General features: G+C 38.7%; 1 protein-coding gene across 1 annotated transcript in view; it reads left to right on the forward strand.

Annotated features, from left to right (window-relative positions):
- acvr2ab (activin A receptor type 2Ab) overlaps window positions 1–16,046 on the forward strand; it is a 94,232-nt gene that overhangs the window by 47,565 nt on the left and 30,621 nt on the right. The window contains exons 2-4 of the mRNA XM_079883953.1: window positions 10,900–11,107; window positions 12,293–12,396; window positions 14,246–14,400. Coding sequence (XP_079740079.1) covers window positions 10,900–11,107; window positions 12,293–12,396; window positions 14,246–14,400 — 467 coding nt within the window. The remainder of the gene's footprint in view (window positions 1–10,899; window positions 11,108–12,292; window positions 12,397–14,245; window positions 14,401–16,046) is intronic.

Raw genomic sequence — 16,046 nt, forward strand, 5'->3', positions numbered from 1 at the left:
AACACGAACACTGTTGAAAGATACAGTAGTAGGCTACAACTTACCGAAATGTATATTCCTCATACATAATATCGATCAATCAGTGTTTTTTATCAGCGTGAAGAGGTCAATAACATAGCCGGAGAACAATTACCTCAGGAAAGCCATTTAATGAACATAATATAGGCACGTAGTTGGCAAGAAAAAAAGAGCTATAGAGAGTATTTAGCTAAATATGTGTTCTATATTACATATTTATTATATTTGTACTTATATCATTAAATAAAGTTATTATTATAATAAATAAAAAAACGCATTATATTTAATTTGAGTTATTTTTAACCTTAAATAATACTCCCAGTCCCAGCTGATAGGGCTGTCTGTTTACAGCAATAGGTGAGTTTTTTTTCTTGAGAAAAATTAACGCCTACCTTGAGTACCTAATATTTATCCAAATGAGTCAATATTAAATCAAATCACAATAACTGAATTGAAATAATAAAAAAGCGTAGCTTACCAGAAATTGTACCATGCACCATAACATTTAATATTTTTACTCAAATTCACTGTAAGATTTTCTATAAACGCAAGTTACAAATACCCTGGTGGCTAAGCCCCCCCTATCTTCCAATCCTAGTGACATCCCTGATCCACACACTTCCTAAAGCGTTTTTCACAAGCCATGATTATCTTTTGAAGTTTTCAGGTTGAAGCTTACAAACAAAACAGTCGCTTCAGACGATAAGTGGATGACGTTCTCTAGGCGCCCCTTTTATACTTTACCATACCATACATTATATGATCACGCTCTTATTCATGCAAAATGCTTTTAAACCATTCAAGCGTGACACAAAAGAGAACGCCCTGTGTGAATGTCCTGTCTATGTGACACACACGACGCACACCAGTATCGAGATCTTTCGCACTTGAACAAACAATAACACACAGAATTATGCCAAAACGCCCGTTTTGTCGAGGACTCTCATAAGAACAGTATTAAATGAGTTAAATAACATCTTAGATGAGTTTAAAGAGCTGTGAGAGAATGAGATGTGTGTGTAACAACGGTTCAGATCCGTCATGTGCAGCAGATCTTAAAGTGACAGCAGCCTAATAAACCAGTTGCTGTGATGTCTGTCATTGATGTTAATCAAAGAACAAATGTAACAGAGAAAATTGTAGTTTTGATAAGGATTAATCTGTCATATTTATCTGAGGCCTTCCTACGTAAATATGATATTTATTATAATGGGTTTATGTGAAGATTGTTTCAAGTTCACTTAGGGTTAGGGTTAGTAAAGTAATTTTTTAAAGCCTAATAAATGTTGAAATTGATACCTTTCAATTATACTGTAATGATTAATGTCTATCATTAATATTTAAAAAAAATCATAGAGACATCAGTATTAGTATCAGTGATACTGGCCTTCATTCAAACAAATGTTTAAAATATACTGTCTTTAAGTTGTTTCTAAATTAATTTGGAGAGTAACTGTGAAAGATTCTAATATAAAAATATGAAAAACTCATTAATCACGATTAATTACAGAAACGTGAGATTAATTAATTTTTTTAATCGATTGACAGTACTAATATATTCATGCAGAACAACGGTACTCCTGTTTGTATGATATTGCTTTTGGTATTTGAGTCATTTAGATTAAAGAGGTTCAGGTGACTCTTTATTTCCCTCAGGATAATACACTTAAAATAATTTTGTATGGCTTTAGTTTGTTTCTCTGTGGAAGATCTTCAGAGGCTCTTCTGCAGGTGTCCTGCTCTCTGGAGATGATGAAGTGTTGCTCTCTACCGTTTTACACTCATTTGTATCCTCAGTTATTCCAGGAGTCTGTGAATCCGTATGGTTTTTAGTGCTGATTTTACAGTATTCTCAGCGTCTGAAGGAGGTTATTGATTCTGTGTATTGGATTTGGCTCTGTGTGATTTCCTGATAGTTCTGTTAAATGTGAGCGTCCCGTCCTGCACTGATGTTAGATTTACAGGTCTGTCCCACAGGCCTTCTGTCCCGCCTCATTAGATCATTACTGAGAGAACGAGCTTCATTAGATCATTACTGAGAGAACAAGCTTCATTCAGAGGAATCACAGGCGCTCGCTGATGTGCTTTAACATCATTTTGCTTTAACATTATATTCCAAGCTAGAGGAGCTGCTGTTACTGTTATTGCACATTTTTATTTTATTTTTATATTCTATTTTTATATTTATAAGTTTCAGGCAATATTTACATTCAGTTATTATACATACTAATTCCTTCACTGGTGTGTTTCCCCCTGCTTCTGTAGTTCCTGTTATTTATCACTGTCGGTAAATAGCAACCAGTAACCTCTCAGATCTGCAGTGTGAATGAGATGATCTGATGATCTGGAGTCACACCTGATTCACCACTGATCTGTTCAGAGACTCATTAAATATCTGTGAAGTTTGTTCAGTTTATATCTCAGTTGTTAAATCTTTTTGTTCAAACAAATATTTAAACAACAAAAAAAAGAAATTTGCTAGGAAAAAAATCAGTTGAAATAGAGGGTTTTCACAACACGTCATCAATCCAGAAATCGGCCATATTGGAGGCACTGAACGTAAACAGTGCCACTGAACTGAATGGACTCGCAAATTTGGCTTATTATTGCTGCTGAAAAATGGTCGTGTTTTGGTCTGTACTAATCGCTCGCACCGGGAAAAACATTTGGAGTTCTATAGACTGTCAAAAGTTAAAGAGAAGAGTGCAAAAAAGATGGTGTTTGTGGTTGAGAGAGGCACAGCATCAGCTCATCAACCACATGTGTAAATGATTGACGAAAAATGTTGGCTAAAATGTTGACGTAAAGTAGTTCACTATGGCTACGTTCACACTGTCAGTCCAAATCCGAATATTTTTGTATCCGATTGGAATCTGATCTATGATGTCCACACTGTGTATCGCAACTGTTCAGATCGATTTGTGTGTCCATGCAGCTCTTTCGTTTTCCGGAATATCTGCATTGGTTTCTATGGCAATGACGTTGTGTTGATGGAGGGGTTTGCATTTGCAATTGAGATGTCTTATTTCAATTTTACAACATGGAAGTGTGTAGCCGCCGCTGGACTCCTCGTCTGGAGCCGGCTGCACAACTGTAGGAGGCTGGTGTGCACAGCTCTTTTCCACACTCGTCTCCGCTGGTTTCAAAATTCAAAAATAATAATTTTCTGCTCGTCCGGCACTTTGCAACAACACAGCCTTATTTCGGCAGTGACTTTCAGCATGTTCCCTATAACGTCGTCTGACGTTTACATTTTACGTGGCGTGAGAAAGTCACATAAACCACGCGAAATTCGATCAGAGCGTTCAGACTGAGGCGGATTTCCTGAATAGGATTTCAAACCACATATAGATGTAGCTTGAAACGGATTTCATGCGATTTTTTTGCTGTTCACGTTAGCTAATTCTGATCAGATTTCAATCGGATATGAACAAAAATCGGATTTGGACAGACAGTCTGAAATTAGCCTATGTCGGGATAAGAAATAGAAGGAAGAATTGTCGGGTAGTCAGTCCATGACTAAGAAGCTAGCTCGTTCGGATCTTTACCACATATTAACTTTAGTTTGTCAAAATTTTGCGCTCTTTCCTGCTTACTAAGTCCTCTATATGATTTAGCAGCTTCCACATGTTTTTTCCGTGGTTTAGATATCATAAATTAGTGTAACAATGTGTTCAGTTGTACATAAACAGTGCAATCCATGCTGTTGTTTACATCCAGGGATGTAGTGGAGGCTAAACGCACGTAAACGCCGTTTACGCACCTCCCAAAATTCGGAAATAGCGTTTGCCCACCTCCAAAGTGCGTTTATCCACCTCTACATTGCGTTTATCCACCTCTAAATTTCACGTTATTTGAGCGGACTTTGCTTTTCCAGTGCGTGATCGCCGATCGGTACATGATTCGAGCATTTGGGCCGTTAACGACAGAGCAGAACGTGCAGCGCAAACACGGAGCAGAACATTGAGCAGAGAGCGCAGCGCGCCGACACACACACACGCGCGCGCGCGCGGAACAAAGAGAACGGCGCACACACGTAGCAGAAAACACACGCTCGTGAAGTTACTAAACAAGCTGCGCGAGAATGAAACTTGATCGCAGCCGCAACAGGAAATCATTAAAACGATGCAAAAAAAATGTTTTAATTTTTTTTTAATTCATTACAGGCAACTGGTTTAATGTAGGGAGCATGTCGAAACCCAACTGTACAAGATATTCAGAGGGAATCAAGCCTGCACCAGGTTAAAGGGATAGTTCACCCAAAAATGAAAATTCTGTCATCATTTACTCTCCCTCAAGTTGTTCCAAACCTGTATGAGTTTCTTTCTTCTGCTGAACACAAAAGAAGATATTTTGAAGAAAGTCGGTAACCAAACGACTGATGGACTCCATTGACTTCCATAGTAGGAAAAAAAAATACTATGGATGTCAATGGGGACCAGCAACTGTTTAATTACCAACCTTCTTTAAAATATCTTCTTTTGTGTTCAGCAGAAGAAAGAAACTCATACAGGTTTGGAACAACTTGAGGGAGAGTAAATGATGACAGAATTTTCATTTTTGGGTGAACTATCCCTTTAAAGACTTTTCCCTCTACAGGGAAACACTGATCCACATTTTTCTGATAGACCAAACAACTAATCAATTAATTGAGGAAATATTCAACAGATTAATCGACTATGAAAATAATCCCAAGTCCCTAATCATTATGCACAAGTGCATTGCATTGGAAGCCCTGGATATAAGCCTCCCTCTCGATCTCTCTTAAATATTTTTGTTTTCTCTGTTTTTTCATTTAGTAAACTTTATAGATTTCAACCATATTATTCCTTTTTGAGTCTCTTTAACAAGAACTTAGATTAATGTATGAATTGAAAAAGTGATTGTGTGACCTATGATGAGGAAACAACCAGTGATACCCTTGGTAGTACCATCAAATGATAGCCTATAGCGATGTCATCAGGACACACATACACCGGTAGGCAGTGGCCCACCTAACAGGGTGACCACGTCGTGGTCCACCAGAATTTATAGTTTACCCACCTCTTTTTTTACCACTACACCACTGTTTACATCCGATATATTTATCCAATATGGCCGCGCATCCGGTTAATGGACCAAACCGTGACGTAGGTGCAAACACTCTATTGGGAGAATGTTTCTTGTTTTTTGCTGAGCTTGGCTAAAGAGATGCATCTTTAATCTAGATTTAAACTGTGAGAGTGTCTTTGATAAAATATATATCGCTGTGATATGTAAACATGATGTAATATAATCATCATGTCTACTATAACTCCCAGTCTTTAACTGTAGAGAATGGAGTTACAGTACATCCTTCTAATTGCAAATTATATTCTAAGAGATTCTGTGTACAGGTTTTTGCTCCCATAAGTAATATCACTGATTTATCTGAATTTAATAGAGGAAAATTACAGATCATCCAATTTTTTATATCTTTAACACACTCTGTAAACGTGGATAATTTAGAAATTTCAAATGGTTGTGATGAATATCTGAGTATCGAGTGTTTACATTGTTATATACATTATATAAATGTATATATATTATTTGAGTGTCCATGATGATGTGTGTGTGTGTGTGTGTGTGTGTGTGAGTGTGAGTGTGTGTGTGTGAGATCATCTTTGCATTCACTTTAATAGAATATTGAAGCAGATTCATACATGGCAAACATCACAACCTGCTGGTTTTTTTAACATCCAAAAAAATAAGTGAACAAAATTGTACAAATAACCAGAACAACACCCTTATCCCTAGCCATCCCAAATTATCCCACAAAAACTGGAGGAGCCTTTGACAATGTAGCAAAAGAAAGAAAACCGATGAGAAAGCAGACACATGTTGAGACTTCAGGCACAAACACACCATTCAGACTCTCCAAACTCACACGTGACTCCAGAAGAATGAAAGTGACATTTAGGAATGAAATATTTCCAGCAGCTGAAGACTGAAAAGCTCAATAAGATCGTGAGAGAGATCAGTGACTGTCTGCCCTTTAATCCTGTGATTTATGAAAGTAAGTCGACTATTACTCTGAAAGCTCATAATTATGTCATAATCGTGCCGTCTCTCTGATGAAGGCTTTTAATGTTTGTGTCTCAGCGACGCTTACAGGGAATTCTGTGAATGTTCAGTGGCTGAAGTGAATGGAATCGGTTCAGTGTGTTTGAATTATTGAGAAGTATTGTTGTTATTAATTATTGAGAGGTTAAAGACTGTCAGCAAAAAATGTCAGATTTCTCCATGTGCCCTTTCTAGCATTCCTTCCTTTCAATGAGCTGTGTGTGGATGAAACACAAGCCCTATCTCTCTCTCTCTCTCTCTCTCTCTCACACACACACACACACACACACACACACACGCTCAGCACACGCTCACACACACACACACACACGCTCAGCACACGCTCACACAAACACACACACACACACACACACACACACACACACACTCAGCACACGCTCACACACACACACACGCTCACACACACACACACACACGCTCAGCACACGCTCACACAAACACACACACACACACACACACACACACACACACACACACACACACACACTCAGCACACGCTCACACACACACACACGCTCAGCACACGCTCACACAAACACACACACACACACACACACTTTTACCTGTGCACTGTACATTACCATTCAAAAGTTTGAGGTCAGTAAACATAAAAAAAAAAAAAGATATTAATACTTTCATTCATCAAGGACAGATTTAAAGTGACCAAAGTGACAGTAAAGGCATTTGTAATTTTACAAAAGATTCAATTTTAAATAAATGCTGTTCTTTTGAACTTTCTATTCAACAAAGAATATGAAAAATAAAATGTATGACAGTTTCCTCAGAAATCTAAAGCAGCACAACTGTGTTCAACACTGATAATAATCATAAATGTTTCTTGAGCATCAAATCCTCATATTATTCATGATTTCTGAAGGATCATGTGACACTGAAGACTGGAGTAATTATGCTGCTAATTCAGCTTTGATCACAGGAATAAATTACACTTTACTGTATATTCACATAGAGAACAGCTGATTTACACTGGAATAATATTTCACTGTTTTACTGTATTTTTGATCAAATTAATGCAGCTTTGATGAGCAGAAGAGACTCTTTCAGAAACATTAAACACACTGAACCCTAACATTCGAACATTAGTGTGTGTTAACATAAACAGACCATTAAATCTTTCACTGGCTCTTAAAGTAATAATCCAAGTTTTGTCAGTGAATAACAACTCCAATTTCAGTTTATATATTATGATATCGTCTCAGACTTCCAATATAAAATATAAAATACAAGACATTTTAAGACACCTTATGGCCAAATTATAATGCATCATTGCATGTATCCCTCATTAGAGTCGTCATGAAATCAAAATTGACCCTATTTACTTTGTTTACTATTACTAGTCTTGTGTCAAGTCAAGTCAAGTCTCCTTCATTTATACAGCGCTTTTAACAATATAACTGTTAATAACTGTTTCAAAGCAGCTTTACAGTGATAATAGGAAATTACCGTAACTGATTGTTCAGGCTTTACAGCAGATCTAGAATAAAGTTATTGTCCAGATAAAGTTAGTTTTTGAATGATTCACTTCTGTTGTAAAGATCATTAGTTATTAACTTAGGGGCCGCTAACACACACCGCTCTCACAGAAAACTCTGCGCAAGCTTTAAAAATGCTAACCTGTGAGAACGCTGACGGCGCGCACATGCTCATCACGTGTTTAGTCTATAGATATGCGCGTTTAAATATATATGTGTGCAGGCGTGTGTCTTTCTTTACAAATGGACCTAAACAAATTACTTGTCTGGCCTTAAAAATTTATAATACAGAATTATTGATCACTTCAACGTAGCCGTGTGAACTGGAACTATTATGACAACGCTTTATCTGTACTCTTCATCAGATCTGGTGTGTGTGTGTGTGTGTGTCCAGGCGCAGGTCCTTCATCAGATCTGGAGTGTGTGTGTGTGTGTTTGTGTGTGTCCAGGCGCAGGTCCTTCATCAGATCTGGAGTGTGTGTGTGTGTGTGTGTGTGTGTGTGTTTGTGTGTGTGTGTGTCCAGGCGCAGGTCTTTCATCAGATCTGGAGTGTGTGTGTGTGTGTGTGTGTGTGTGTGTCCAGGCGCAGGTCCTTCATCAGATCGAGTGTGTGTGTGTGTGTCCAGGCGCAGGTCTTTCATCAGATCGGGAGTGTGTGTGTGTGTGTGTGTGTGTGTGTGTGTGTGTGTGTCCAGGCGCAGGTCCTTCATCAGATCGGGAGTGTGTGTGTGTATGTGTGTGCGTTTGATTTATATTACATTGTGGGAACCAAATGTCCCCACAAGGATAGTAAAGCCTGAGATCACCTCCATCGTGGGGACCAGCCAGCGGTCCATGAGGGAAATGGGTAAATAAACATACTAACTTATATTTTTTTTAAATGTAAAAATGCAGTGTTCTCTGATGGGTAGGGTTAGGGGTAGGGTTAGGGGTAGGGTTAGTGTAAGGGGACAGAATATACAGTTTGTACTGTATAAAAACCATTAAGTCTATGGAGAGTCCCCACAAAGATAGTGAACCAGACGTGTGTGTGTGTGTGTGTGTGTGTGTGTGTGTGTGTGTGTGTGTGTGTGTGTGTGTGTGTGTGTGTGTGTGTGTGTGTGTGTCCAGGCGCAGGTCCTTCATCAGATCTGGATACGGCGGACTGCGGTAAATCTAAAGATAAACAGAGAAACAAATATTAGCGTAGACGCTATTCTTTTTATGATGTAACGAGTACATCAGGATTTATGGGAAGTGTTCCCGGTTCCGGCTGACCTAATCTATGCAGCCTAACACTAAATTATAGAAGTCTATAATGTGTTATGTGCAGGGGTGGCTGGCCAATAGAGGGCGCTAGGGCGCCCGCGCCGATCTCTATCGGACAGCAGGCTAGCGATAAAGGGAAGCAGTGCGCGCGAGCCTGCGAGGCTTCTCTCGGAGCTGGTACACTAGAAAGGCCTGTCTATGCGGTCATCAAAGACACATCAGCAGAGATCGGCTCTCTGCAGAAAAAGCAGCCAATTACAATTCCCTTGTTGTACAGCCTACCGAAGTTAATGGAAAGTTTCTGATAATAATAATATTCAAGTTGTACCGGCAAAAGTGCATGTTCAGTGCTGTTCGCGTGTGTTTCTGTGGTAAGTTGTAACCTACAGCTCCTGCACTGGGAGTCAAGCAGCTGCAGATTGTTTAAGGTAACAGTTAATGGCGAAAATATATATACCCTTTTATTGAAACGGATGCTTTGCTGTGCTTTTACTTTCACTTTTGCCGCAGAGACCCTTTATGTCCTATAAATGTGTCGTATTTTTGATAATCCGCGCAGATTTCAGTTGACGATTCTGTTTAAAGTTATTAATAACAAATCATGAATGAAAGAGAAAGAAAAGAGCAGGATGTGCTTCATATTGAAAAGAAATATTAAAAGCGCAATAAGTTGAGAAAGAGAACTGAATTATACTGACAGGATGCTGTGCACGCGCTCTACAAAGCATAGTAGTCTTTGTCTCCGGTTGCGCGCCTAAACGGCCAAATAAACACATAAATATTTAAAAATGCCACAGTAGATGTAGATTCACAGTAGATGTAAGTACTATGTGCATTCCTCCCCCCACCCCCCGGACAACGATATCATCGTCCATCACGATGTTTTACTGTAAACATCTTCAACTGCCAATTTAGGGGACATCGCCCATCCCTAGTGTCTGCTTCCCGGACAATGTTAGGAAGATTGTTCCAGAGTTTTGGTGCTAAATAGGTTTTTCGATTTTGATATTCTAGGTATTATCAACTGGCCGTAATTTTGAGATCGCAATAGACGTGACGGACTATAATGCGTTAAGAGCTCGCTCAAGCACTGCGGAGCTAAACCATTTAGTGCTTTGTAAGTAATCAGCAATATTTTAAAATTGATACCGATGTTTAATAGGGAGCCAGTGCACCGGGCTAATATGGTCATACTTCCTGGTTCTGGTAAGAACTCGAGCTGCTGCGTTTTGGACCAGCTGTAGTTTGTTTATTAAGCGTGCAGGGCAACCACCCAGTAGAGCATTACAGTAATCTAGCCTTGAGGTCATGAACGCATGAACTAACTGTTCCACATTTGTCAATGAGAGCATATGATGCAATTTAGATATATTTTTAAGATGGAAAAATGCAGTTTTACAGATACTAGACACGTGACTTTTAAATGAAAGATTGGTATCAAAGAGCATCTTGTGGTGAACAATTAATTAATTAAGTTAAAACACTGAAAAAAAAAATAGTTTGTCATGGTAATCTTTATTCAAAATCTGAAAAGTTACTTCTGGTCTGGAATGGCGTTGCTTCTCTGATGACGTCAGTTTGACTGGTTGCAAACACCAACATTTTGACCCAACATTTGTATCTTGTGAGTTTTATTATTGGAGAATTGTGTTGTTAGAGATCCAGCTGTTGAAATCAAAAGTGCTATTTTTCTTCACAAAAAGAGAGCATGACTTATTAGATAATCATTTAAAATGTTTAAAGTCTAAAAGCTCTGAAATTATCAAATGACTTGAATCCTTTGCTAACCCACGACGCCACAGGCTATAGTTCTGCAAGATTTGCTACAAAAGCTATAACAAGACAGCTTTTTTGGTTTCATTTATCGTGTTTGTTACATAAATTTTGATTAGAGTGGAAATTGTTAAATATGGATAATAATGTGACCTTGACTGACAACTCATTTCCACTTTAAGATTTTATATGCAGTGAGGTTTTAAACAGCCTCTGTTATGTTGGTTAAACCCACACATGGACAACATGTAAGATATCTTTGGTTCAGGTGCGATTCTGGGGCGCTCGGAGACGCAGGAGTGTGTGTTTTATAACGCGAGCTGGGAAAAGGACGGCACGAACCGGAGTGGAATCGAGTCGTGTTACGGAGAAAAGGACAAACGACGACACTGTTTCTCCACCTGGAAGAACCGCTCAGGAACCATCGAGATGGTGAAGCAGGGATGCTGGCTCGATGACGTCAACTGCTACGACAGGTGTGTGTGTGTGTGTGTGTGTGTGTGTGTGTGTGTGTGATCAATGATGAAAACACATTCTCTCTCTGTGTGTGTGTGTGTGTGTGTGTGTGTGTGTGTGTGTGTGTGTGTGTGCGTGCGTGTGGTGATCAATGATGAAAACACATTCTCTCTCTCTCTCTGTGTGTGTGTGTGTGTGTGTGTGTGTGTGTGTGTGTGTGATCAATGATGAAAACACATTCTCTCTCTGTGTGTGTGTGTGTGTGTGTGTGTGTGTGTGTGTGTGTGTGTGCATGCGTGTGGTGATCAATGATGAAAACACATTCTCTCTCTCTCTCTGTGTGTGTGTGTGTGTGTGTGTGTGTGTGTGATCAATGATGAAAACACATTCTCTCTCTCTGTGTGTGTGTGTGTGATCAATGATGAAAACACATTCTCTCTCTGTGTGTGTGTGTGTGTGTGTGTGTGCGTGCGTGTGGTGATCAATGATGAAAACACATTCTCTCTCTCTGTGTGTGTGTGTGTGTGTGTGTGTGTGATCAATGATGAAAACACATTCTCTCTCTGTGTGTGTGTGTGTGTGTGTGTGTGTGTGTGTGTGTGTGTGTGATCAATGATGAAAACACATTCTCTCTCTCTGTGTGTGTGTGTGTGTGTGTGTGTGTGTGTGTGTGTGTGTGTGTGTGTGTGTGTGTGTGTGTGTGCGTGCGTGTGGTGATCAATGATGAAAACACATTCTCTCTCTCTGTGTGTGTGTGTGTGTGTGTGTGTGATCAATGATGAAAACACATTCTCTCTCTCTCTGTGTGTGTGTGTGTGTGTGCGCGCGGTGATCAATGATGAAAACACATTCTCTGTGTGTGTGTGTGTGTGTTTGTGTGTGCGTGCGTGTGTGTGTGTGTGTGTGTTTGTTTGTTTGTGCGTGTGGTGATGAATGATGAAAACACATTCTCTGTATGTGTGTTTATGTTTGTGTGTTTATGTGTGTGTGTGTGTGTGTGTGTGTGTGTGCGTGTGTGTGGTGATCAATGATGAAAACACATTCTGTGTGTGTGTGTGTGTGTGTGTGTGTGTGTGTGTGTGTGTGTGTGTGTGTGTGTGAGTGCGTGTGGTGATCAATGATGAAAACACATTCTCTCTCTCTGTGTGTGTGTGTGTGTGTGTGTGTGTGTGTGTGTGTGTGTGTGTGTGTGTGTGTGTGTGCAGAAGCGAGTGTGTGGAGCGTAAGGAGAATCCCGATGTCTTCTTCTGCTGCTGTGAGGGGAACATGTGCAACGACAGGTTTCTCTACAGTCCAGAGACGCTTCAGAGTGAGTTTTAACCCTCATGTTTTCGACGTGAAGCTGCTGAGAGACATCTAAATCAGCAGAAGCCTTTACTGTGTTTCACACGTTTCGCTTCAGACAGGCCTCGCAGAAATCAGAAGCATCAGAAATGCTTGTCTTGTCTTTTTTTTCTTATGAGGTCTCCAACTGTTTCTTTGAAACGGGCCACCGATTTGCAAAGGCCGCCTCTAAAATAAGATTAGCACATAAACAGGATCCGCTCAGCAGGAGTGAAATGCAATAAGTTTCCAGCAACAAGCAGTTTGTCTGTCCACACCAGACGCGACAACAAATCAATCACAAATCACAGCCAATCAAGAAGAGCGTGTGGGCGGAGTCTCTCGGCACTCACAACTTAATGGATAATGAATCAAATTCATAAATACTACCATTTATACTACAGGGCCGTTGAATGCTTGAATCTGATTGGTTGACGAACGTTCTAAGGTGTGCATTATTTTTCAGGGAAACGCACAGCTAAAGTAGTTCCAGGCGGGTCTTGACCGCATTACAGGTCCATATCACTTCGCGTAGTTAACTGTAATAACGGAAAATAGGATACAATTCATAACAAGAAAAAGCATTTAGCCCCATGCGCTTGATCTGCAATTTTCAATGTCTAGCTTCACAATCAATGGAAACATGCAGTTTAATTTGAATAAATAAAGTATATTCCTATCTATAATCAATAGAAAATTAAACTGAATATAGGCTAAATAAATGGATAGTCCTGCAGCACGGATTTATATAACAAATAAATAATTATTGATAGGCCTTACTTGTTAAAAGGCTTTTTTTTTTCATTTATTTGGCTAGTCTACTGTCATCTGTCAATAATAGAAAAAAAAAGAATGAACGAATTAATTAAAACGAATTGAATTAATAAATAAATAATAATATTGACGCACATGCTTTTCTGTCTCATTATTGCAACATCTCTCTCTAATAACTGCATTAATAACTGCATTAAGCCGAGGACACACTTTAAGGCCGGTTATGAATGTAATTTGATGACTGATCATGCCCAAACGCGTGTTCAGCGCGTTCAGTCTGTGTTCAAAGTCGGTGTTTAAAATATGCTGCGATGAAAACAGTCAGAGAATGTGTCAGCTAGTCGTGTGTCCCAGCATTAGTCTGCTATCAGTGGCTCAAACCTCCGTTACTAACTCTAAAATGACGTTTTGGAATTAGCAACGGAAGCATTGATTAGATGCGTAAGAAATTAGTCCTACATACAAGAGCGTTTTAATGACAAAAACTTTACAAACGTCTTGAAATACATAATCTGAACAATGTTTCGAGGTGTGGTAACTGTAGTATAAGCGGAATAATTGACTTCAGGCCGTTGAATTATTAGAAAAATAATGCACACCCGAGGTGTAACTCCGCTTCGCGTCGTGACCGCATTACCACCTCGGGTGTGCAGTATTTTTCTAATAATTCAACAGCCTGTCGTCAATTATTCCTTACTCATAGTATTCATAAATACTACATTTTCAACATTATTAAAAATACATAATGAGTGACTGAAACCACCTTTGTCATAGAATACACTCGTTTGTTAGCAGTTTTAACATTCTTGTTTCCTTTCATTTATTTTCAAGATCTGAGGTCAATTATCCATTGTTCTTTCAATACAGCTATAAACTATATTCAAACTCGCATTAGACGCTTTTAACATTAAATAAAGCACATAATCAGTACATGAGATTATCATTGTGATAGTTTGTATGTTGCTGTTTCTAAAATAGAACTGCATATAGTATAGCTTTCTGGCTTTCTAAATGTCCATATTTGTAAAAGTGTCACATTTTCAGTAAATTCTTGTGTCCAGCCACATCGAACCCGGTCAGCCCGAAGCCGGACTCGTTTCCCACAATGCTCTACTCTCTGATTCCCATCATGGCTGTTGCTGTGATTCTCTTCATCTCGTTCTGGATGTACCGGCATCTGAAGCTGTCGTACCCGCCACTGCTCGTGCCGTCACAGGTACTTCAATATCAAAATCAATATCTGTGAAAGATCTTTGTGTTCAAGAGATCATGTTAGGAGTTCTTTCACCTGTCACTGCCATTATAAACATGTATCCATATGTCTTTTGGGTTACACTTTATTTTAAGGTGTCCTTATTACAGTGTAATAATACATTCAAGAACAAAGTAATATTAATTAACAACATTACTTACTGTAGGGTTAGGGTTTGGTTTAGGGTTATTTGCAAATAATTATGCATAATTTACTGCTATTATTACAGCAAGTACATGTAACATATGTAACAAGGACGCTGTAAAATAAAAAAGTGTTACTGTTTTGTTGCTGGTCATTCATAAAAACAACAATCAACTATTGTACCATTGGGCGGCAAGTGTCACTGCTAAAAGTGATTTTCTTACTCAGAATTTTTGTCTTGTTTTCCAGTGTAGTTTAAACAAGAAAAGAATCTGTCAAAGGTTGTTTTTTTTGTTTTTTAAGCTTTTTTTTGTTTTGTTTTTTCAGAAAACCAGTCTTAATATTTTATGTCATTTTGCATTTCAAGTCAGTGTTATTTTAGTGTCATTGATATATGATTCTATTTTTATTCATATTTTTAATTATGTTGAATTTTTATTCAAAATTTTTGTTAAAGCTTTACAAATTCTGTTTTTTTTGTGTGTGATTTTATTCATTTAAAAAATGCATATATAGTTTTTATAGGTTTTAGTTATTAGTTGGAGTTATTTAAATACTTTAAGAATTTCAAACAAGACAAAAGTACTGAATGAGAAAATTATTTTTTTAAATATGTTGGGCATGTTTATCTTCTTCCAGGGGGATTCATCGAGCAACACCATCCCAGAAATCTTTATAAATGATGTTCATGTTGTGTAATAAATCAAAGGATTGTGATTGTTCCGTCCTGACCAGTGCTGAGATTAGATTTTTTGAAGCGTACTGTCAGTGCGTTTGCTTGTTGCTTTATTCTTCTTTAAATGGGGGACAAAACAGTCCATAGAAGTGCTAATTAGATTTTTTTTAGATAGCTAGGTGCATGTGTGTTTGTCAGAGGCGGACAGAGTACACAGCTTCATTACTTGAGTAAAAGTACAGATACCCCTTGCTAAATTTTACTCAAGTACAAGTAAAAGTACTACAGTCAGATGTCTACTTAAGTAAAAGTACTAAAGTACTTGTTTTTAGAAGTACTTGAGTATCAAGAGTACAAGAGTACATTTTCTAAATATTGCATTACTACTGCCACAGTGCTTACATTGGTAAACACAGCAAACACTTGAAGCGAAAACTATCATTAACTTGTTCAGAAAATTGAAATAGTCTGGCGAGGTGGGGCCACGGCTTGGCACTTTCCCGGGATGCGATATTTTTTTCCCCAGGATGGTAGGGGAAGACTCATGAATATTCATTAGGGAAGTCATCCCTGATTGGTCTGATGACCTACCCCTAACCCCATCCCTAAACCTACCCATCACTGGGGGTCTTATGACCTCCATAACCCCGCCCCTAAACCTACCCGTCACTGGGGTTAAGACCAATCAGGGATGACTTCCCTAATGAATATTCATGAGTCTTCCCCTACCATCCTGGGAAAAAAAATATCGCTCCCGGGATGGACCTGCTGCGTCTTCATCCATAGTTTC

The sequence above is a fragment of the Squalius cephalus genome (assembly GCF_949319135.1).
Source record: "Squalius cephalus genome assembly, chromosome: 10".
NCBI classification, from domain to species: Eukaryota; Metazoa; Chordata; class Actinopteri; order Cypriniformes; family Leuciscidae; genus Squalius; species Squalius cephalus.